We start from the raw sequence: 24217 nt of genomic DNA, 5'->3' as shown, positions 1-24217 counted from the left end.
AGTGGGATAGGTGATGTAGGTTTTCTTTGTAAGCCATGTTGTACTCTTTGACTTCTAAAAACAACCAAAAGTATATGTATTGCTTTGAAAAATAAGGTAATTTAAAATATGCACCTTAATTGCTAAATTTAAAAACATTTTTAAATCAAAAAAAATTTTAGGTGGTAAAATAAAGCCTTAAAAAAAGAGTGATTTCTCTATAACATCTGTAACTGCTATGCTTTAAGTGATTTTAACAGAAAGCAAAATACCTCAGTGATAGGTCCTTCTCTTGTACCTCGGAGAAGACTCATTTCGTCAGAAGTCAGCTGGAACTTGGATAAGAAGGCATCTGCAACTTGCGCTCTTATTTCTAATGTTTGACTGTAATATTTTAAAAAAGGCAACAAAAAATCAAGCACACTATGCATCTGCATAGCTTTAAAACAAGTTACATCTGACATAACTTTTAAAACAAAGGTGTGGAAGAGTCTCAGTATCTTCAAAAGCCTTATTTCTGCCTCAAATATTAGAAGCCCATCAGGCACGCAGGTGATAAAACTGGCTGATATTGTTCAGTAGAAGCCACAGTAAAATGATTAATCATTAAGCAGAAGAAGAAGTACGTTCATGAATGGTCCGGGTATTACAATCCTTAGCCACTTAGGTGTACTTGCACAGTTTGCCTCTTGAAAACAAAGTTATCTTACAGAAGAGAAATATGCCAGTTAATTTCTTCTCAGTCACTAAAAAAACCCTAAGCCTTTGAAGCTTGCACATGAAGTACACAACCACCAAAAATCAGGTCCATTATTTTTTTATTTTAGGTTAGAAATAGTAGTCAAGAATTCATTTAGTAATCCCTCATTAAATCAAAAAAATCACTCTTCCACTCTCCCTTCCCCACTTTTTCTGCATACGATAATAAAAAAAAAAGTCTTTTCAATTATACTATCCGAATGCAACCTATCTAGACTAGCTGACAATTAGCAAAAGGCACACTCTAGTCTGCAGGGACCTGGAGGACTGAGCAGGGTCCCATCTAAGGGTAAGTCAGGAATACAAACTACAAGAGCAGAAATTCAACATCCCTGACTTCTAGATCTTAGATGTGAAGATATATAAATAAAATTATAAGTGTTTCACTAGTAGTATTCACAGGGCAGTGATATTCTACAATCTACCAATATTCAAATGAAACTGAACAAAGATAAACATTAACCCTATCTGAACAGACAGTACAATGCATGCCATCTTTGTTTGCACTCGAGTTGTGAGGTTTTAAATTCAGTCAAATGCCCTGCTGAATGACATAGAAGGTTAGAAAGGAAAGGTCCTCCAGGTGGCAGTAATGTTCTGTTTTTCTCAAATAATGTAAATCACCTAATTAAATTTATACAGATTTAAATAGCCTATGTCCTTAATCATCATATTAATACTGATACTGATATCTAAAAGTTACCTAAACAGGTTTTGTTTTATATTTTTAGATAAAGGTCAAATTGTTATCATACAGGATTTAAAGCAATTTTAACACTTCATAAAATTCCTTGAGACTATACAAATTAACCATTTCAATGAAAACGTTTTGAGAGTTTCTTTTGGATCTTTATAGTCAATTTATCACGCACAACGGAAAATTCATCGCTTTATTGGTTCATTTTGCTTTAACTAAATCTAGTACAGTTGACCCTTGAACAACATGGGGGTCAGGGACGCCGACCCCAGCCCCCAACCCCTTGCCCTGTGCAATGGAAAATCTGCACCAGCCAGATTCAACTTTACAGCCAGCCCTCTGCACCAGAGGATTCAACCCACCATGGACTGTGTAGGACTGCAGTACGTATTAACTGAAAAAAAAACCCACATATAAGTGGACCTGTGCAGTTCAAACCCGTATTGCTCAAGGATCAACTGTAAATTCAAGATATTATTTAAATCACATTACTCTTTAGTTTTACCATATATAGTCTTCCCAGGTAAAATTTCACAACCATTCTTGACGAAGTTGAGGAGTATTTGTACAATCAAGTAGCATGAACAGGGATCTCCAAGGTGTAAAGGCCCTGAGCTAGGGTCTGAGGTGACAAATGGTACACATGAGGCAGACCCTGCCCTACTGTACAATACAAATGAAATATGGTAACTTTTGGAGGGCTTTTAGTATCTAAATTAAAAGTATATGAAATTAATGCTAAAATAAAACATAAATGGTTACTGTAAATTAAAACTTCTAAGAGTATCTGATGTGTATTCATGTAATCGCTGTATATGATGTAAGTTATATAAAACATAAGTGAATATGGCAAATGCATACTGTGGAATAATATGCAGCAAATAAAAAATGAGGTCGAGCTATATGTATTCACACAAAATTATCTATAAGGCACTTATAGGTACAAAAAACAAGTCACAGAAAAATACGTACAGCAACCCCCATGTACTTTTAGAAAGAAACTTTACACGTACACAGGAATTTTCAGGGCATGTATTCACATACTGCCTGAGTATATAAAATAAACAGATTATTTCATTTTTATAATGATTCTTTTAAACCATCCCAGAACATGATTTATGAATCTTGTGGTATTTTTTTTCCTGAAAATATACCCCTGTCATATTTTAACTCTAACTTCTAAACTCATCTCCACCAAATAATTTCAAAATAATTGAAAAAAGCTAGCAAAAAAAAAGGGGTGGGTGGGGAGGCATAAGATATAGATCAAAACAAAAAAAAGCAAAGAAATATACACGGCAAAATAAAATGAAAACAAGGTTGATCTACCAATATTCGATTAAATGTAAATTAAAATAGTGTGATACCATTTTTCATCTATAAAATTGCTGTATTTAATGACAACATCTAGTGTCTACAGGGTTTAATAAAATAGACATTCTCATATATTGCTGATGAAGCTGGAAATTGGCATAGCCTTTCCGGAGAGAAATTTAGGCAATATATATGAAGATACTTTTTAAAATTTTTACCATTTGATTCTTTAATTACAATTAAATTCTGGGAATTTATCCTAAGAAAATAATCTGAAATGCACAAAATGATTTAAAAACACTTACCAAACCATTATGTTTAATAATGGAAACAATATCTGATAATTTAAAAATGCTTGTTCATTCACAAGAAAAAATACAATGCCACATTAAAAAACATGTTTTTTAAAAATAAGAGATATAGGAAAATGAACATGAAATTTTACATGAATGAAGTAAAATGTAACTATGCACACATACTAACTCTGGGAGAAGATACACTGAACTGTTAACAGTGGCTATGTCTGGGTGGTGAAACTATACCTGATTGTAATTTTCTTCTTTAAGTCTTACATACATAAAGGAGAAGAAAGAAGAAAGATGTGATGCTCCCCTGCCTTCCCCTAACTTTTTACCAGGCAATGAAAGAATATGTATCACATATGCTCTATATTTTCACATGTATATTTGTGCAAAATAAATCCTTTTTATATTTTTATATGTTACCAACTTCAAAACCTAAATTAAAATAGTTTATAACAAATAATTAAAATTACAAAACCATTAAAAAATAAAATAGAGAGAAAGAGGGACTTCCCTGGTGGCGCAGTGGTTAAGAATCCACCTGCCAATGCAGGGGACATGGGTTCAAGCCCTGGTCCGGGAAGATCCCACATGCCGCGGAGCAACTAAGCCCATGTGCCACAACTACTGAGCCTGTGCTCTAGAGCCCGCAAGCCACATTACTGAAGCCCCCATGCCCTGGGCCCACACGCTGCAACTACTGAAGCCCACATGCTCTAGGGCCCGTGTGCCGCAACTACTGAGCTCGCGTGCTGCAACTACTGAAGCCTGTGTGCCTACAGCCTGTGCTCCACAAGAGAAGCCACCGCAATGAGAAGCCCGTGCACTGCAACTAAGAGGAGCTCCTGCTTGCCCCAACTAGAGAAAGCCTGCGCCCAGGAACGAAGACCCAACGCAGCCAAAAATAAATAAAATTAAAAAATAAAAAAAAGAAAGAGAAAGAATGAGAACTTAAATAACATAGTTGAGGAAAGCTATCGCAATTAAGTGAAGAACAGCCTAAACTTCCAGCCACCAAAGCCAATGTAGAAACAAGATGTGCTACACAACTTTGTCTAATAAGGGGAGAGAAATATGGAGGGTAACGCTTCTTGAGGTATGTCAGACAGTGTGTTCAGCAGACTATACCCTGTGACATAGTTTATTATTCCTTTTTTCAGATGTGATAACTGAGACTGAGGGAGGTTAAGAAATAACTCGCTAAAGATTAAAAATCTAATGACCTCTTACCCAAGATTTGTATTAGAATTCAGGTTTTCAAGGTCTACATTCTTTCCACTAACATACTACACCTCAAAAATAAACAAACATAAGCCAGAGGCTATGTTTTTCTGAGTCCAGACAGAAATTTGGCTGGTAGGCCTTTCCATGAGACAAAAAAATACATAATAAATAGTGATTTCGGTGGTATTCAAAAATATGGAGGTATGTTCATCTGGACATAGCCTTTCCTAATCATCAATGAAAGCCATCTTCTGACTGTCAATTAAACATTAAGGGCAAATGTTAAACTGCAGTTCTGTGGAGACAATTCTACACCAAACTTTACCTATAGAGCAACAGCTGTCAAAATGACCTCCTTCTAACTCAGTTGGAAAAAATATTCATATCATTTATAAATTTGTCTGAATAAGAATATCATGTTATCCAAATAAGCCCATAGAATTTCTATTTCTAAAGCCAAATGCTTGTCTAAGTTTCTCGTTAAAAAGGAAAAGGTAATTTTTTAAAATGGAAAAACAACTCTGCCAGCACCCAGGAATCTGTTATGATTTCTGCTATGTAATTTTCTTAAAATACATTCACACAAATGTTCATTTGGCACATCAAATCCATAGCTCTTGGGATACTAGAATGTCATAAATGTTTGCTTCCCAGAAACATGCCAGGCCAAAACACTTTTTTCATAGGCTTACTAAAATAATAAACATAAACAACCTTGCTTAAATAGTTTTGACAACATATGAACAGAAGGACAATATTCTAATATTGCCTCCTGCAGACACTAACCAGTCCCATACATGTTACGAGCTCCAATAAAATGCTTATTTTTCATTTTTTATTTTATGTTCCTTTCCTGACACTGGAATAGCTATATTTCATATTCATTCACTCAAAATTATTTATTGAATCTACAATGTGTTACGCATTGGAGACACAAAAAGAGACTAAGAAACTGTCATCGTTCTCAAGGAGCTCACAGTTCAGTAGGAAAGAGAGTCAATCAAACCAATCATTAGTTACGAGACTGTACTACACACTACAGTAAAGATGGCAAGAGAAAGATTTAACTCAGACCAGAAACTCAGACCACAAACTTTGTATACAGGATTGGTGATCTGTTACTCTTAGTTTTATTTTTTAGTCACAATTTTCAGTTGAATCCATATATGTTTTTATAGTCAGCCAACAATAACGTAACAGAAAAATTTATGTGTGGGTCTCTAACTGCAAATTTCTTTTCTAGGAAACTTTTCTTTCAAAAGATTAGTTTTGATACTAAAAACATTCTCATTCGATGGTCAAGGTGCATGCTTCGTTCTGAGTACAGAAATCCAGCACCTGCCTTTCCTTAGAGTTGGCTGCTCTGTAGAGCCAACCACCTCTTCACATCAGCTGAGGCTGCAACTTTTCTCATTGTGGTCCATGCACCAATGGGAGAGACCTGTGTGGTGATGGAACGGTTCTGTAACTTGACTGTAGCAAGATGCATAATCAGAAGTAAAAAATAAAAGACAATTGTGAGAAAAAGATAATAAAATTACTAAAAATTTGAAAAATCCACATTTTAAAAAGCAGTCATTTTTTAATTCTATGGCAAACAAACAATGCATCATCACTTCCAAAGAGGGATAATCTCTCAATCATCCCAATTATCAATGTTCCTAAACTATTGTTTTATGTTTATTTTACTCTTGGATAACAGCTTAGAACCTCATACTTTGTATCATTTTTGAGTCACGTTTTTGATTATTGTTTTAACTTTGAAGTTATCTATAATTTTCTTTCCTAGTTATCTCCAAATTAATGAAGAGTTGATTATGTAAAGAAAAACTTACCTTTCAGCTTGAAGCTTAGTGGTTTTTATTATTAAATCTTGAGTCTGTTCCTTTGCTGCCTAAAATTATAAACATACCTATTATCAGTACATTTCAACTTTTTTCAACTTCAGAAAACTAATACTGCCACTTACTGGAGTTCAGACTATAGGAAACGAGATCACACTCCAGAACTCAAAAGTTTAAAAAAGGCCCAAGTACCTGAAATAGATGTTTAAAGGCTCATACACTACGTTTAATAAGACGAACTCACTCAGAATTCTCAATACACACAGAATGCTAAGGCTTACAAGAAAGAAAAAGGTATCACAACGATGTTTATTAAGGAATTTAATAGTTCCTGATGCTTCTTAGTGGAACAGAAGCACTGCCAGAGCCAGGTAAGGATGAAGAAGAGGACTTCGGCTATAGACATGCTGAGTTGAGGTACCAGGAAACCTCCGAATGAAGCTGTAAGTTAAGTCACTGATACGCTGCTGTGGAACTCAACAGAAATACCCAAGATGGAGATAAAAATTTGAGAGTTGGGATATACAAAAAAGAAAACCCTCATATAGGATTTTGGAGAACATTAAAGATAGCCCCATCTAAAGGACAGAGGGCTGTTCCTGGCCAAGTCATACTAAACAATCCTCTCTCTCCCAAACCAGAGCTGAAAGGATCAGGAGTGAAAACTTGATGAAAAGGTATTTCAAGGATTAGGAAAATATTTATAAAGTGAACTGAAACAAATCACAAGTGTAACCAGTGAGATTCTCTCTCAAAGACCAGAACTGGGGAACACTACAAAACTAAGGCAGTTACTAACGAGAAGAGAAACAAGTCAGTGGTTGTGAGGCAGGTAGAAACACAGGGCATTAAATGAGTCAGAAGTATGTAGGTCAATGTTAACTCTACAGCCAAACTAGAGGTTTGGAACTGCTTTAATAAACAGACCTAAACTTACATACATTTTCCTGAGATATTTTTAGGCTGAACATAAATCATAATTAAGCTGGGTCTTTACTGGGCATAGCATTAGTTTGAAATCATTCCTAAGGCTTTCCACTAAGGAATTTATTTCTGCTGCATTTGTTGAACATTATGGGATTGAAAAGTTTATCAAAATTCCACAGTTATCTCTATACTGGCAAGATCAAAATATAAAGGCTTCTGGAGTTAACTGTGCAATATTAGTAAACCATCACCAAAGAGGCACAAAGACATTTATAGTTAAAAAAATAAGCATAATATTTATATTCAAACATCCTACAGGGCATGATGTATCAGATATCCACACATGTTGTAGACCTATCTAGCAATTTCTGAAAGCTTATCAGGAACTAGGCTAAAATCCAGACATTATACAGTACCTGTAGGCGACATGTCATATCTTGACAACAGCTGTTCATTGCCTGAACATCTTCATGTATGCTTTCAAGTTCCTGAAAAGGAAAAAAGTAACATCAAGCAGTATATATAGTTAAAGAAATTTCTCCTCTTAGCCAAATCCTTATTTTTGTCCCTTTCTTGCCAAAGCATGACAAAAGATCCCATATTTAAGACTGAAAACGATTAAAAAGAATAATATCTAGTATAAGAAAAGATGTAAAAAAAGAAAACCTAGTATATTCTTTTTAGAGGGTCTGACAATAGGAAAACGGCAAATGCTTTAAGAATATGAATACCCGTTTATTCAGAAATTCTCACACTAAGAATTTATCCTAAGAAATTAATCAGATAAGTGTGCAATATATGTAAGAGATGATCAACACAGAGTTGCCTAAAACAAACGGAAAATGTGAAATGTTTCCAACCATACAATGGAAACCCGTGCATACATTAACAACGATAATATCTGTGTGTGTGTGTGTGTGTGTGTGTGTGTGTGTGTGTGTGTATGTAAATTAGCATGGAAAGACGTCTATATAAAGCTAAAAAAAGGCTTATAAAGCAATACATATATATGTGTGCAGAAGAACACAGGGAAGACTCTATGAAGGGCTATACAATAAAATACTGACAGGTTATTTCTGTGTAGTAGAATCATAAGTAATATCGCTAGCTCCTTCTATTTCTGAATTTATTATCTTTTCTATAATGAATTATTTATAACTTTTAATTAATAAAAAACAAGAAAATTTGAAAACCCAATAAACTAACAATAGTGCCTCCTCCTATATGGTTGAAAGTAATCACATATTAGATCATGCCAAAAATCTGGTAAGTCTCCCAGTAACATTCTTTCCCTATATACTCCCACCTCCAGCCCCCTCCACATATGCAAGAATTTAGCTGGTCACTAAGGTCTATCATTTATAGCCCTTATTATGTACATCTTATCCATTTCTTTTTTTTACAACCCAAACAACTACTACTTGAGTTCAGTTCAATTGCTTTCTCCTGTATGGACTGATAAAAAACGGTCTTCCAACAGGCCTCCCAGGCTCCAAACTCTTTACTAAATCATTCTCTACAATCTTTACTGAACCAATCTCTTAATATGAAAAAATGATATTACAGAATTCTATTTAACTTCATACTGCACTATTATCTTCTTTTTCCCAATTCAATTCAGTGTAACACAACAGAAAGATATGCAAGGAAAGAAAGTTTCAGTGGTAGACAGGGCCTTATTATGGTCTCTTTCAACACAAGGCCCAAACCTTCAAATAAAAACATGACAGTTTTATGAAGGGATGGGCCAATCATAGGGCAAGAGATAAGAAAGCAACCAAGCAGGACTACGAACAAAATGTAAGGATGAACCAGAGTTAGGAAATCACTTACAAGAATATGAGCATACATCCTAGTTCCAGAATTAAATTTTTTCCTTTCTCTATATAAAGTACTTTGAATTATAAAAATCATAGCACCAGACATTTTCAAATGTTACTCTCTGTATCTTACCATTAATAGGATGTAAATCAAATTATTTAAGTGCTAAACTGCTTTAAACAATAAAAGAATGATTTCAAAATAGCAATTAATGTCAGCAATAGCAAATAGGTACTAATAGGCAAATTAATCTATTTCCTTAAATCTCACTGTATAAGACTAGCACTATGACATTATCAGCCAACAAGGTCAAGAATAACTACTCCTAATATTTACTTTAGCTACTATAGTACACTGAATGAATCTGATTTGTAAAATAATAGAAATTACATCTCTTAATATATGACTTAAATGCAGAGATTTGCTAAATTGTAATTCAAGAACCTTTACATTGCTTGTATGTAAAGTCTTCATTTGAACTCAAACTGCCTTTTATTCCCGATTAAATAAAATTACAGGTTGTTAAATACAATTGCAGTATGATAACCTTTAAAGAAACCTTTTATTATGGAAAAATTTCAAAATTATCTAAAAGTTGAGATAATGTGAATGCCTATGTACACAACACACGGCTTTAACAATTAGCAACTCATGACCACTCTTGTGTAATCTATCTCTGTACCCACTTTCTAACTCTCTTCCCATCCACTTTCTCCCTCCCCAAGCTGAATTATTTTGAATTCTAGATAGCATATCATTTCATCCATAAACATATCGGTATGCACTTCTAAGAGAACTAAAAAAAAAAATGCCATTTACCCATCTAAACATTCAACAATAATCCCTTAATATGAAATTTCTATTCAGTGTTCAAATTTTCCCAGTTGTTTCAGATTTTTTAATAATTTGTTCAAGTCAGGAACCAAATGAGATTCACAAACATCAACTGGTTGATATTTCCTTTATTTCTTTAAATAAATTGTCTTTCTCTTACAATTTATTTGTTGAAGAAACCAGTTCATTTGCCTGCACAGCTCCCAGCACACCAGACTTGCTGACTGCTTCTTCATACTGTTAACATACTCCTCTGTCCCCAATATTTCCTATAAACTTGCAATTAGATCTAGAAGCTTGATTATATTCTGGTCCAATTTTCTTGCAAGAATTCTTCACAGGTGATGTTGTATACCTTTGTTAGGAGTCACATATATGACTGTTTCTTTTTGTGAGATAAGCAGTTACTGATGATCAGTGGTTTCAACTTGGGCAAATTTGTCCCCCAAGGAGGCACCTGGCAATGTTTGGAAACATTTTTGGCTGGAACAACTTGAGGAAAGGTGGTGCTCCTGGTATATAGTGGACAGAGGCCAGGGATGCTGCCAAACATCCTACAAAGCAGAAGACAACCCTCAACAACTATCTGGCCCCAAATGTCAATAGTGCCAAGACTCAGAAACCCTGAGCTAGATCCTTTAAACAGTGGTTACAAACTCTTCTATCATTTCTTCATTTAGTAAGTGGAATATTACTATAAAGGGAAGCCTTGCCTCAACAATTGTATATAGTTGGTACCAAAGACAGGATAAATGCTTGACTCTTTCCTTTTATTTAGTTGTTTTCAAAACGATAAGTTGGTTCCCTCATATCCACCTAAGATAAGCAGTGAGGGTTCTGTTGGTTTTTAGTATCATTATGAACTCATGGATTTAAATACGCTTGCTGTGTTTCAGTCCACTGCAGTCATTCCTACTGATGCTCAAATCATCCTATATTTGGCCAGTGGAAACCTCTTAAGTTATAGCTCCAGAGTCCTTTTGACACTTCCCAGTAGTCTTATACAGCCTCCTCACTTGGTACCTCCTTCCAGAGGGAAATGGTGTGTAGAGAGTACAGTTTAGATGTGCTCATCACTACTATCGCTCCCTATTTTTATGAACACTACCAAACTTCCCTTTTAATCTTCCAGATTATTAGCCTTCAGCCAATGAAATCCTACTACACTGTTAAAAATAATCTGTCTCACTAGAACCATGTATGACACTTTCATACAACTCACACAGAACTATTAACTATGTAATATCACTCAGTAATATTAACATAATTAACGAATTAATATGTATTATATAATACATAAATAAAATATAACATAATAAATAAAATTCATTTTCACCCTATGGTGAGTAGACTGCTCACTCAAGTGTAATGAAACATTATTTATTAACTGAAGTCATTGATCTTAATTAATCTGAAAATTTCATAATTTAGGATGCAGTAAAGTAACTCAATCCTAATTCATCTCCAGCGGAGAAGTGGTTATCTAAGGGAGGTTTATTCAGTGAGGGACTATTTCTACTGGAAAACCACTCAGAGAAGTGCTATTTTTTGTTTGTTTGTTTGTCTGTTTGTTTCAAAAGCGAAGATTCCTAAAAGAACATCCTGGAACATATGTTACAACTTTCCAAAAAGCAGCACTAGTGGAGGTTAGAGATTTAGAAATCACGCTAATCCAGAGAAAGACCTAGAAGCTGCTGGAGTAAGTAGCTAAATTTCTATTTGAGCACGGTACATGAGTTGCAAACATATCAACTCTATCCATAGAGAAGCTCAGCACAGAGCCAGGCATATAGTAAGCTCTCAATAAATGGTAAGTGAAAAGTTTACATACTTCCTTCACTTCCTTGAAAATGCTTACAAACTCTTCATTGATGGCTAAACTTCTGCGTTCAATATCTCCACGTAAATTTCTTCGAGTGCGCAAACTATTTTCAACAAAAAAGGTTGAGAGTGCCTTGAGAGCTTCCAACATCTCCTACATAATTGATAATAAAAGAACATTATTGGGACCGATTTTCAAATGTTTTTCTAATCTCAAGCAAAAATTTAATGAAATCATTTCCAAATAATTTGTTTCCATTACACAATCCAAAATATATTGGATGACCTTCACATTACTGAACAGTAAACCTATTTCTGAGACACAATAAGGACATACTTACTTGTGTATTGTGACATATATACGTTATTCAATGCAGAATTGTTTGGAACTGCAAAGATTAGAAAAAACCGTAATGTCCATCTAAAAAGGATTGGTTTAAAGACATTATGATATAGCCATTGAAAAAAAGTGGAAATTCTTGGGACTTCCCTGGCAGCGCAGTGGTTAAGAATCTGCCTGCCAATGCAGGGGACATGGGTTTGAACCCTGGTCCGGGAAGATCCCACATGCCGCGGAGCAATTGAGTCTGTGCGCCACAACTACTAATAAGTCTGTACTCTAGAGCCCGCGAGCCACAACTACTGAGCCCGTGCGCCACAACTACTGAAGCCCGCACGCCTAGAGCACGTGCTCCGCAATAAGAGAAGCCACCGCAATGAGAAGCCCGCGCACAAGAGTAGCCCCCCGTCGCCGAAACTAGAGAAAGCCAGCACGCAGCAACGAAGACCCAATGCAGCCAAAAATAAATAAATTTTTAAAAAATGAATTAACATTTAACAAGAAATAACTGCTGCGGCACTGTGCTAAGCATTTCACCTGGATTCTCTCATTGAACCTGCACAACAACCCTGAGGAGGTTACTGGCAGTATTCCCAATTTAGAAACTTAACATAAGCTCACAGAAGTTAAGGGACTTATTGAAACCATAATGCACCAATTTGGTGGTTATATCTAATAAGTGGTGGTCCCAGAGCCAATCTTTCTTACTTATTATAGTATAACGCTATTTTTTACACACCAATTCTTATTGACAGCTTACTGTCAGTTACCTAAAAATTTATCTATAAAAATAAAATTTATAGATAAAAATTCTGTATCTATAGATTAAAAATTCTATTTTTATCTATAAAAATGTATCTGTAAAACTCTCACTTAAACATAGTCTAAAATATGTATAAAAAATAAAAATTTATCTATGAAACTTATCTAAAAATTTTAGATAGAAACTTATCTATAAAACTCTCACTTATACACATTCTTTTTTCTTTATGCCACCATGGCATGACCAATATACCTAGCGACTCAGTGATACAGAAGAGATAATCTGCTACCACGGAAGATGGAAAGTCCAATCTAAGTTTCAGGAGGTACTTGGGAGAGGATAAACTATCCTGTAAAGAAATACAAGATAGTTTACAAGATAAACTATCTTGTAAAGAAATACAGCATGAGCCCATACATCATAGACAGTGCTTAGCTCACAACAAAAACTAGTAGCCATGAGCAGGTGGTAGCCCTTTCACGCTGCAAATTATTTTAATTGTTTTCACCTGTCAATGGAAAGGCTCAAGGATGCTTAGCCCTGATCTCCTGTTCCCCCTAAGCTCACCATTCGCGCTGTCTTATTTTGTAGTTTGCTCTTTTGCATTTTTCTTCTCCTGCCTGGGGCTCTCCTCTCCCCTCCCTGCTCAGACCCCCGACACCTGCGGGGGCAGGGGACTTCACCGTTTGCCTTCCCTATCCAGAGTCTTCGAAGAACAGTTTTAATTAAATATGGGGCAACACCCAGGAAACCTCTTTGCTCTTCCAGGGGCTCCTCGGCCTCCCCTTTCTCACCTGCCCCACCCGGCAGCGCAGCGGGTCCCGCGGGCCTGGGGTCCCCTCCGCGGCGGGGACAGGGACGAGCCCGAGGGCGCCGGACAGACACCGCCCCCAGCCCGGGTCCGACCCGCGGACGACGCAGCACCCTCGACCCCGCCAGTCCCGCTCACCTTGTCGTTGTCCAGCCGTGTGTCCAGGATCTTACGCAGTTTCCGCGATAGCGGGTTGTTAGTCTGCGCCGAGGGCCCGCCGGCCCCATCGTTGAGGCCGTTGGCAGCCCCGGTGGTGGGCACTGCTACTACTTCCCCTCTGCCCTCGGCCATAGCGCCGCACGTCCCGCCCCCCAACTCGGCCCCAACTACCTTAGCCCAGAGCACTGACGCGCCGGCAGCCCCGTAGCGCGCCGGCAGCCCCGTAGCGCGCAGGCGCGCATCTGCCGCGCATGCGCCCTCGGAAGGCTCTGCTTCGCCCACTCCTGTGCCGCCAGGCTGCTAGGAGTGGTAACAGCTGCTGGGAGGGTAGAGAAGTTGGGGGAGGCGGAGCAAGACCCGCCGGGTGAGAGGAGAGTAACGCGAGATTTTGCAAAGTGGACTGAAATTCAAATCAGGTTTGGAGTTTGGGAATTATGGTTTATGGGATTAAAGGCACTTCGGGGTCCTGAATCTGTGAAAGTCTGAGCTAGACTTAAGTAAAATACACTGAGGCCTGTGCCTGGGCAACTGTGTTCAGTAGAAGCTAACTCTAAGTTAAATTCGCTGTAGAATACTTTGTAACTGTTTCCTGCTATGAAGGAGATTTAAATGCAGATGTGGAAAGAATTCCAAAATATAGTATGTGAAAAAGCAAGGCGAGTTACAGTGTGTATAGTGTGATCACTTGTGTGGTGTGTGTGTGGTGTGTGTGTGAAATAGAGGTACGTGTAAATTTAGGCTTTTTTTTTTTAGGATGACATTCCTTTGGAAGAGAGGCTTCCAATTTTCATTTTGTACCTTTCCAAACGGACTGAATTTTCTAATCTTCCCCGTGGGTTACTTAGTATGTCAACAGCGGTTATTAAGGTAAGGTAATTATGGCCTACTTTTCTGTGTTTATTTGTACTTCTCTGAATTTGCAATTGTAAAAAAAAAGGAAACAAAATAATTTGAAAATTAGGATGATATAGTAGGATGAAGACAGGGAAATTATTGTAAAATTTAAATATATTTAAAGCAATTTGTATATTTTTTAATGTTCATCTATCATTCTTTTATAAGGCTAACTATAAATACTAAGTTAAGGGCTTGAAATCAATACTTTTCAATAGTTCAAATCAGTATTTTCCAACAGTTAAAATAAATATTCAGGTAAGCCTCGTTAGAGACCTAGGTTTTCTATATATATGTGTATATGTAATATTTATATATAACAATTTTTATTGAAGATAAAGGTTTTCTTTTATTGAAAATGTAAAAGATATTTATGTATATTGAACTTCCTTAATATAGTAGACACTGAAAGTATTAGAGACAGGCTCCGACCTAAATATTTTAATTTAATGGGAGAGCAAATACATGCATGTAAAAGAGTAAAGCATTTTTATATAACAAAGAATTTTTTTATAAATTTATTTATTTGTTTGTTTTTGGCTGCGTTGGGTCTTCGTTTCTTCACGTGGCTTTCTCTAGTTGTGGCAAGTGGGGCTACTCTTCGTTGCGGTGCGTGGGCTTCTCATTGTGGTGGCTTCTCTTTGCTGCGGAGCATGGGCTCTAGGTGCGTGGGCTTCAGTAGTTGTAGCACGTGGGCTCAGTAGTTGTGGCTCGAAGGCTCTAGAGCGCAGGCTCAGTAGTTGTGGCGCACAGGCTTAGTTGCTCCGCGGCATGTGGGAAAGCATTTTTATATAACCACAGAAGAACCATGCTGAAGTGTAAAACGTGGACATACTTACCTTCCAAGTATCAGTTGAAAGGAGGGCCACTTCAATTTCCCCCTCTTCCCCTTTGGTTAGTTATTAAAGCTTTCCTGCTCTTTGGCTTCTGAAATAAGTGGAAGTCACATCATTTTGGTCACTGTGACTTCATCAAAGTATAATATGGCATTTATTAAAGCCACGTCTGGTGAATCACAGAACAAAATAGAATGCTCAGTCCTCTACATTCTTCCCTGTATTAAAAACAATAGTTTCTATTATTTAGTGTCCAAATTTATTGAGAATCAGGCTCAATGCTGGATCCTTTTAATACACTATTGTTATCTGCATAACTACCCTGCAACGTAGGGATCATTACCATTTTATCATGTCATTAGTATTCTGTTTATGATGAGTAATCCAAGGCTACAGAAGTCTTTCCGAGGACATAAGGCTACCTCACATCTCATCGTTAGTTACCAGCTAAGTTGACAGTAATTTTCAAATTCTACTACTGCTTCCTCAGTTTTCATTTTGAGTTGTGTACACCTCTCACTTGGAATGTAGGCAAAAACTTTTGCAGCCAAACTTTCAAATGTATTCTGTGTCGGTGTTGCCTTGACACTGTGCTTACTACCTTTGCACTGACACCAGCACTATTTCTCGAAAACAGATTTGGTCCTGTCACTTTTTCGCTTTAAAAACCATAATGGCAGTTACTGAAGAAAATAACGTTTTAGTATGGTGTACCCGTACCTTCATAATCAGATCTCAGAGTATCGCTGTAGTTTTATTTCTAGGTACTTGTTTGTGATTACAACACTCAAGCCACCTGTATTTTTGGGGCCACAAACACATCCCAAACTTTTAAGTCCCCATACATTGGCTCATATAACTCACTCTTCCAGGAATGTGTGCTCCTGTGAAACTGGTGAAATCCTATTTGTCCTTCTGGCTCCACTCAAATATCACTTCTTCTCTGTACCTTCACATAGCTCCCCATCTGGCCTTGGGCAGAATTAATTGATATGTCATGCAAATTCCATAGCACTTAATATAATACAACACCTCTAATAACTTGTGTCATACAATTATTTTTAAATTTACTTAAGTTTTGTGTTCCTCCACTAGACTCTAAGTACCTGGATGATGGGGACTTTGCCCTCCTGGTTTCCAGCACAATATCATACACAATATATGTGCTGATTAAAGGCTTACTGAATGAAAAGTATTGAAATGAAGTTTTTGTGTTTTTTTAATTTTATTAATTTTGGCTGTGTTGGGTCTTCATTGCTGCGCATGGGCTTTTCTCTAGTTGCGGCGACTGTGGGCTACTCTTCGTTGTGGTGTGTGGGCTTCTCATTGTGGTGGCTTCTCTTGTTGCAGAGCACGGGCTCTAGAGCACAGGCTCAGTAGTTATGGCTCACGGGCTCTAGAGGACAGGCTCAGTAGTTGTGGCACACGGGTTTAGCTGCTCCGCAGCAAGTGGGATCTTCCCAGACCAGGGATTGAACCTGTGTCCCCTGCATTGACAGGCAGACTCCTAACCACCGCACCACCAGGGAAGTCCCGAAATAAAGTTTTACAGCTTTATAAGTTAGAGTTTTTTTCTTTTGAAGTGTAGTTGATTTACAATGTTGTGTTAGTTTCTGCTGTACAGCAAAGTGATTCAGTTATATATATGTATATATATAAATTATTTTTCAGATTCTTTTCTATTATAGGTTATTTCAAGGTATTGAATATAGTTCCCTGTGCTATACAGTAGGACCTTGTCGTTTATCTATTTTGCATATAGTAGTATCTGTTATCCCAAGCTCCTCATTTATTCCTCCCCTTCTTCCCCTTTGATAACCGTAAGTTTGTTTTCTATGTCTGTGAGTCTATTTCTGGTTTATAAATAAATCCATTTGTATCTTTTTTTAGATTCCACATATAAGTGACATTATATGATATTTGTCTTTCTCTGTCTGACTTACTTCACTTAGTATGATAATCTCTAAGTCCATCCATGTTGCTGCAAATGACATTATTTCATTCCTTTTTATGGCTGAGTTATATTCCATTGTATAAATCTTCTTTATCCATTCATCTGTTGATGGACACTTAGGTTGCTTCCATGTCTTGGCTATTGTAAATAGTGCTGCTGTGAACATTGAGGTGCGTGCATCTTTTCAAATTAGAGTTTTCGTCTTTTCCAGATATAAGACCAGGAGTGAGATTGCTGTATCATACAAAAATGAACTCAAAATGACTGAAAGACTTAAATATAAGACATGAAACTATAAAACTTCTAGAAGAGAACATAGGCAAAAAATGCTCTGACATAATCATAACGTTTTCTTAGATCAGTCTCTCAAGACAAAAGAAATAAAAGCAAAAATAAACAAATGGGGCTTACTCGAACTTATAAGCTCTTGCACAGCAAAGGAAACCATGAACAAAACGAAAAGGCAACCTACGGAATGGGAGAAAATATTTGCAAATGATGCAACCTACAAGGGCTTAATATCCAAAATATACAAACAGCTCATACAGCTAAATATCAAAACAAACAAACAAACAATCAAAATATGGGCAGAAGACCTAAACAGACATTTCTCCAAAGACATACAGGTGGCCAACAGGCACATGAAAAGATGCTCAACGTCCCTAATTATTAGAGAAATGCAAATCAAAACTACAATGAGGTTTCACCTCACACTGGTCAGGATGGCCATCATCAAAAAGCCTGCAAACAGTAAATGCTGGAGAGGGTGTGGAGAAAAGGGAACCTTCCTGCACTGTTGGTGCGATGTAAACTGGTGCAGCCACTATGGAGAAGAGTATGGAGTTTCCTTAAAAAACTAAAAATGGAATTAGAGTTCTTCATTGCAATGAATAGGAACTGACTGGGGCGACTTCAATAGAAATTTATTTGACAAGAGGATTTGGGGTAAGTCTCAAAATTAATAGCAAGGATGAAGGACCACACTTGGAAGAGAACATGGGGAAACAAAAGCAAGCTGGGGACACATTGCCATCATCAAAATCCCTCCAGAGAACAGCTCATCGTGGACCCCAATGTCATTACTGCTGAAGCCTGGACCGACAGGTCACTTCACCCACTGACCCTGACCTTTAGGATGCCTCCACCGCACAACTGCCGGCGCTGTCTCTGGAGACTGTTGTTTAAAATTATACCACCTCCTGAGGAGTTGTCCCCATCTATGCTTTTTGTGTCAGTTTCTCTTGATTCCCTGCAGTGCCAATTTCTTTGTGTCCTCAGGTTTTGTTTCTACATTTGTGTGTCTGCTTAGTTGAACCTAAAGCACATGTCCATGCTCTGTTTTCTACAAAGGCTGAGAAATCGAGTATGAAATTTTTACCTTTCATCGTTAGTTATGTCAATTTCTCCATGAAAGTCCTAGTAACATGTACTGTCTCTCCTGTGTATTTCTCTCAGGGACTTTGAAGCATCGGTCCCACATTTCCTATCTCTTTTTAATCACGACTCCCTGCGCCTTTTCTTTGCATCTTCTGTTACCTGCTTTACTGCCTAGTCCTTGATTTTTAGGCATTGAGGCTTCTCACATGGAAATAGTTCCTGATTTCTCTCTTTTCTCTGAAACCTCATGAATTTTGAAAGCTGCTTCAAATTTTTCATTTTCTTTTTTTGATTCAGGCGTATTTTCTGCCGCAGTTCTCATCCTTCAGTTTGTCCTTAAAATTCTCCAATTTTAAAGTTTCATAACTGAAACCTTAGCAGTCATGAATGTAATGATTTCATACCTCTTTAGCAATAAAATGATTTCAAACCTGCACATGAAATCTGCAGAATGAATAACTGCGGCTGGTCTGACTGGAGCCTGGGTAAGGGCCGGCTTTCTTTGCTAAGTACACCTTTTTTTCTCATCTGTGCAGCCTCCCCTTGGCTGCCTGTACCAGTTGGAGTTTGGGGTTGCAAAGTAACAGACAGTGTAATTTACTGGAAGGATGTGAAGGCAGCTCAAAGAACTGAAGGCTGAAGGTCCAGCTGGGAACCAGCAGCAACTCAGGAGCTCAGTAAGTAGAACCACTTGGTTTTTAGGGCACTGCTGCTAATTCTTTTTTCTGCTTTTGCTCAACATTCGAAGTCCTAAAGCGAGTAAACTTTGACCACACGCCCATCCATTGGTCAGGACACCATGTTTTATGGTTCCAACCTGTTCCCAAACCAAACTTGAGTGCGCTCAGGCAAAGCGCAGCAAAGCCAATCTACCAACACCAGGTTGTAGTGAAGAAAAGTGCAGCATTTCTTGCAAAGTGCCAAGCGTGGGACAAAGCAAGGGAAACGTGAAGCTCATGCTCAAAAGACCAGAACTCCCCAGTGGCTTTCAGGGCAGGGTTTTTAAAGACTGTGAGGGAGAGAGTCCCAGGATGCCTGATGGGCTTGTGCAGAATTCTCTGATTGGTTGATGGTAAGGTAACAGGGTGATGTTTCAGGAATCTCCGTCGTCAACCTTCTGGTTCCAACCAGTTTGGGCTCTACGTGCTGGTGGTCAGCATGCAGTTAACTTCTTCCATCTGGTTGGGGTTTTAGTATCTATCAAACGACTCAAGGATATGACTAAGGATTTTATCTATAGCCATTGAGGAAGAATTAAAGGTTCTTGATTTTGTTTTATGAGAGAACTACTATGATATTGTCTTGTTTGACTGTTTTCCTTTCTTTCTGCATTTTTTTCACTTCTCTGATTAAATTTGCTCTTTGGAACTCTGGAAAGGCCTAGGAGGCTAAAGGTTTTTACAAACAAGAGGCAGGGGACATGAGGATGTCTGTGCCTGGGAAGGCCCTACAGGGTCCTGCTTGGTTTCAAACCCAACAGCACACAGTACTGGAGAGGTAATTCTGGTCAACATAATAACTATAAATTTGTGGTCTGTGAGACAGATTAGGAAATAATCTATATTTAAAAGGTGCAAAATCCAACTAGATAAAGAGTTTAGTTACAGCCCCAGCACTGGGGGTAGATGGGACTGTCATGCAGATTTTAATTAGCTTCCAGCAAACAGAGATTAGTTGCAACTCAGTGGGGTGGGAGATAGTGTGAGTATGAGATGTTGTGCACCCAAATTAGACGATTATATTTATGACAGGGGTTATAGTAAGAGTTGTGTCAGAAGTTAGTGTAAAAATAAAATGGCTAAGAAGTAGCCAGATGGAACCATTTCTAGATAAACAGGATTGGCATATTAACAGGCAGCTCAGGTAGATTATTCTGGAAATTGCCACTAGGTTCCAGGTCTCTGTCCAGAATCTCTAACCACAGCCTGAAATTTTTTGAGTAAAGAGATGATAAAATGACTTAGCAACTCCAAGAATATGTAAAAATAAGCATGGAGAAAATAATGATAAAATCCTTGGAATCAATATTTTTGTACCAGTTTGGAATGTTAAGGGCAAATCTAGGTGACCACAATTGCAGAAAATAAATGAAAAAGAAAATGGGAAATTTGAGCAGTGTATATAATCATCTGAAAAATATAGCTTGTCTTGTTTTTAAATCTGACATATTAAACTTGTAATTTCAACTTGAAAATTTTTTGTGTGTGATTTTAATTTTAAAAGGTATAATAGTATTTGATAAGTTTTAACAGCGTTTATAAGTTTAAATAAATCTGAATCATCAAATCTTTATTATTAGGTTTTCAAGTATCATTTAAGTACTTAAGAATATTTTGTGTGTTAGGTTTGTAATTCCACCTGCTTATCTGTTTGAAGTACTTTAGAAAACCAGATATATGAAATATTTAAGTTGAAAAGTTTTAGATAATTAAGTCAATCACAAAAAAATTCTTAAATATTTAGGAGAACATAACTTGCATGACTTTAATATGAAATATTTAAAATAATACATGAATTAAATTTATGAGTTGTACTTAAATGCTTGGGGAAATTTAATATCTTAAATTTAGAAACAAGTTGAGTATTAATTAACAATCACTAGGTTTGTAAGTAGATTTACTTAATATTTAAGTTGTATCTTCAACTTACAATCAAAATTGTAAGGTATGAACTATTAGTGAAAATGAATGCAGATGTAAGAATTCGTTTCTACACACAAAAGCTATCTTTATACATTTTTAAAAAACCCCAAAAACCTTAATTATCAAGTGATACTTCTCCAGAAAGCTACTGATATGTTGAAACCACTGGTAAAATGATTGGTACCCTGGTTCCAGAGTCAGAAAGCCTGGTTTGAATCTCAACTCTGCCACTATATGCCCCCGGGCAAGTCATATTTTGCCTCCAATTCTCAATCTCCTCCTGTACAAAATGCTATAACACTACCTGGGTTATTGAGTAATGAGGACTAGATGAAGTAAGATGGGTGTAAGAGGTATTATATAATCGAGAAAGTAACACGTAGTTGCCGCATTTATCTGAGCTATTTCACACACTCTCAGTGGAACTATGCAGTAATCCATTCCTGCCCAAGTTTCATACAACAGTCCCACATTATCAGATAAATAACGCATATATATTTTTTCACACACTTCCTATCTCCTTTCAGCCTCAAGTTTCATCTGGCACTCACGTGTACGCATACATGTAAATACATAGTTTAATACTAAGGTGTAAACATCCGTGCACTTTCCAGAGTTTCCTCTGGCCATTCCCTCTTTCCTTATACATATGCATGTATTCTCCAATAACAAGCCTCATTGTGTCTACTTGTTCATTCCTGTGGTCCGAATCTACAGGGTTGCCAGCTGGCCTCTCTTATTTAACACATACTACACGTAATCACCAGATAGTAATGTCTCCAGTTTAAATAGCCACAGGTACTATTTTCATTGTCCAATTTCTGTGCTGCAGCTTTAACATAGAAACCATCCATTTCCCCTTCTTTTGATTTGGTCTCCACCTGTCACTGTTCTGCATAGGTCTGACAGCTTTGGACTTTTAATTGATTGTTACTGATTTTGTTTTCAGAATAGATGAGTCCATGGCCTCTTATCGGAATTAAGCAGTCCACCAGTCACAGGGAACCTGATGTCTGTTGAACTCTTTTTCTGCTTGAGTTTCCCACCTACGCTGCGCTGTGCTTTGGCCATCACATCCATCCCTTTGCCTGGAACGCATTTCCTTTCTTCCTCCCTTGACTATCACTTACTCATTCTTTTAGAGTCTCAGGAGCCTCCTCTTCCAAAAATGTACCGAGTCAGGCCAGCTGTCCCTTCCATGTGCTCTTGAATCACCCTCAAGGTGGTTCTCTCACTGCACTTTCACACTCTGTGTCATTATCGACACATTTTTATGATATTATTCGCGCTAATCTGTGAGCTCCCTGAGTCTAGAAACCATCTCATTCATCTTTGAATACTTGGCACTTCATGCAGTTTCTGTAATGTTGTTGGAATTTGATAAGTATTTGTTGAATAAATGAAAAATTAATATGAATAAATGAATAGACTGATGTATTTGAATAAACGATGACCCAAATTGTAGAAAATATATTCTGTTCTAAACCAAGCTGAAAACACAGCATTTCTGTTAATATTAATGTCCTCACCCTTCACTCATTTACCCAGAGGAGAAACTCAGGGTTATCTCTGCTTCATCTCCACTACGCCCCTCACTTTCCCTGGTAATGAATCGTGTATTGAAATCCTTCACAGAACTCTCATATCTATGCCTCTAGCTCCCCCTTCCTAGTCCCATCGGTACCTCCCTATTCAAGACCAGAATTTTCTCAACAATTTATTAACCACTTCCCTTCTTTCTGTTTCACAGTTCATTATAAAATAGTCTTTTATAGTCCGTGAAATAGCCTCATAGTACATTGGTACCAGATTTTTTTCTTAAATACAGTTCTTGATATGTCTTGATGTATTGATATATCACTTCCTGGATCAAAACCTTCAATGCATCCCTATTCCAAATGTAAAGCAGCGATCCCCAAACTTTTCAAAAGTATCACCCCTCCTTCAGCTAAAACATGTTGAGAGTGTGCAGTGTACAGATACATACATATTTATAACTATATATTTAAGTTATGACTGTAATAACATGCTAGAGACATAAACGGGCATACGTTGCATTATTTAACAGGCACAAAAACATAAAAGGTTGAGCTAAAGAGAAAATATATTTTGAATAATTTTTATTTTATTAAGGTTCAAAGAACTTTTTAAATCTAAATTTTTATTATTCATATACATGTTACTTACATATGCATACAATTTATAGATATGTCTGCTTAATTATTTTACTTTAAAAGATTTTATATGTATTTATTCATATTTATGGTATGTATATATATATATATATATGCTTCATTATTTTTTAAAACTTTGGTTAATACTTTGTGATACAGCAACTGAAGTGGCTGCTCTCATTCCAAGTTCAGTTTATTTTAATACCTCGTTCAAGGGCTGTCATGGAAAAAAACTCAGGATTTCGCAAAGGCACAATACTATTATACCGTTGATAAGAAGGGTCATCATAAATAACATGGGGTCTATACCTATATTTCAAATATCACTTTTTCTAATACTATTTCTTATCACCTCTCATTAGATTATCCTTGGTTTTGTCTTGTAACGTAGGTGATGAACATCTTATACTTGGAGGATAAGGAATATCAGCTCTGCCACATTTTAATTTATTTGTGTTTGTATTATTAGTACTATCTTCAATCTGTGGGTTCTCTGAAGGCATCTTTTTAGGCTGTTTGCCATTTTGGAGGATGTTTAGTTAAACTTAAATGACATAATATATAATCCACCAAACTGGACCCTCACGTCTGCAAACTCATTGCAAGGTAGCCTGTTGCAGTGAGCAACACACTGAAAACTAGCAAAAAACTATGACTCCCTCCCAATCCTGGCCTTATGGAGCACCCACCCTTCCCTCAGGATGCCTCCCCGACTGTACATGACATGAGATCTATGACCTTGAAA

The 24217-nt window shown here is 37.1% G+C and overlaps 2 protein-coding genes across 18 annotated transcripts in view; one reads left to right on the top strand and one right to left on the bottom strand.

Annotated features, from left to right (window-relative positions):
• The window catches only part of COG6 (component of oligomeric golgi complex 6), a 280734-nt gene extending 266924 nt beyond the window's left edge, over positions 1-13810 (bottom strand). For 16 of the 17 annotated variants that reach the window (XR_013824904.1, XR_013824905.1, XR_013824906.1 and 13 more), the window contains exons 1-5: positions 13575-13810; positions 11533-11676; positions 7463-7534; positions 6111-6169; positions 252-363 (exon numbers count right to left, since the gene is read on the bottom strand). Coding sequence is in view for 4 of the 17 variants with exons in the window: in XM_079903305.1 (XP_079759431.1) it covers positions 252-363; positions 6111-6169; positions 7463-7534; positions 11533-11676; positions 13575-13727 (540 nt within the window). In the remaining 13 variants the exon portion in view is untranslated. The remainder of the gene's footprint in view (positions 1-251; positions 364-6110; positions 6170-7462; positions 7535-11532; positions 11677-13574) is intronic. The other variant, XR_013824913.1, reaches the window with a different exon arrangement.
• Positions 13811-13885: 75 nt separating this feature from the next.
• LHFPL6 (LHFPL tetraspan subfamily member 6) overlaps positions 13886-24217 on the top strand; it is a 257347-nt gene continuing 247015 nt past the window's right edge. The window contains exons 1-2 of the mRNA XM_079903310.1: positions 13886-14011; positions 14349-14462. The gene's annotated coding sequence lies outside the window, so the exon portion shown is untranslated. The remainder of the gene's footprint in view (positions 14012-14348; positions 14463-24217) is intronic.

This window comes from Stenella coeruleoalba (genome assembly GCF_951394435.1).
Source record: "Stenella coeruleoalba genome assembly, chromosome: 18".
NCBI classification, from domain to species: Eukaryota; Metazoa; Chordata; class Mammalia; order Artiodactyla; family Delphinidae; genus Stenella; species Stenella coeruleoalba.
Note: the sequence above shows the minus strand (reverse complement) of the source record. Positions and strands in the feature narration are given on the sequence as shown.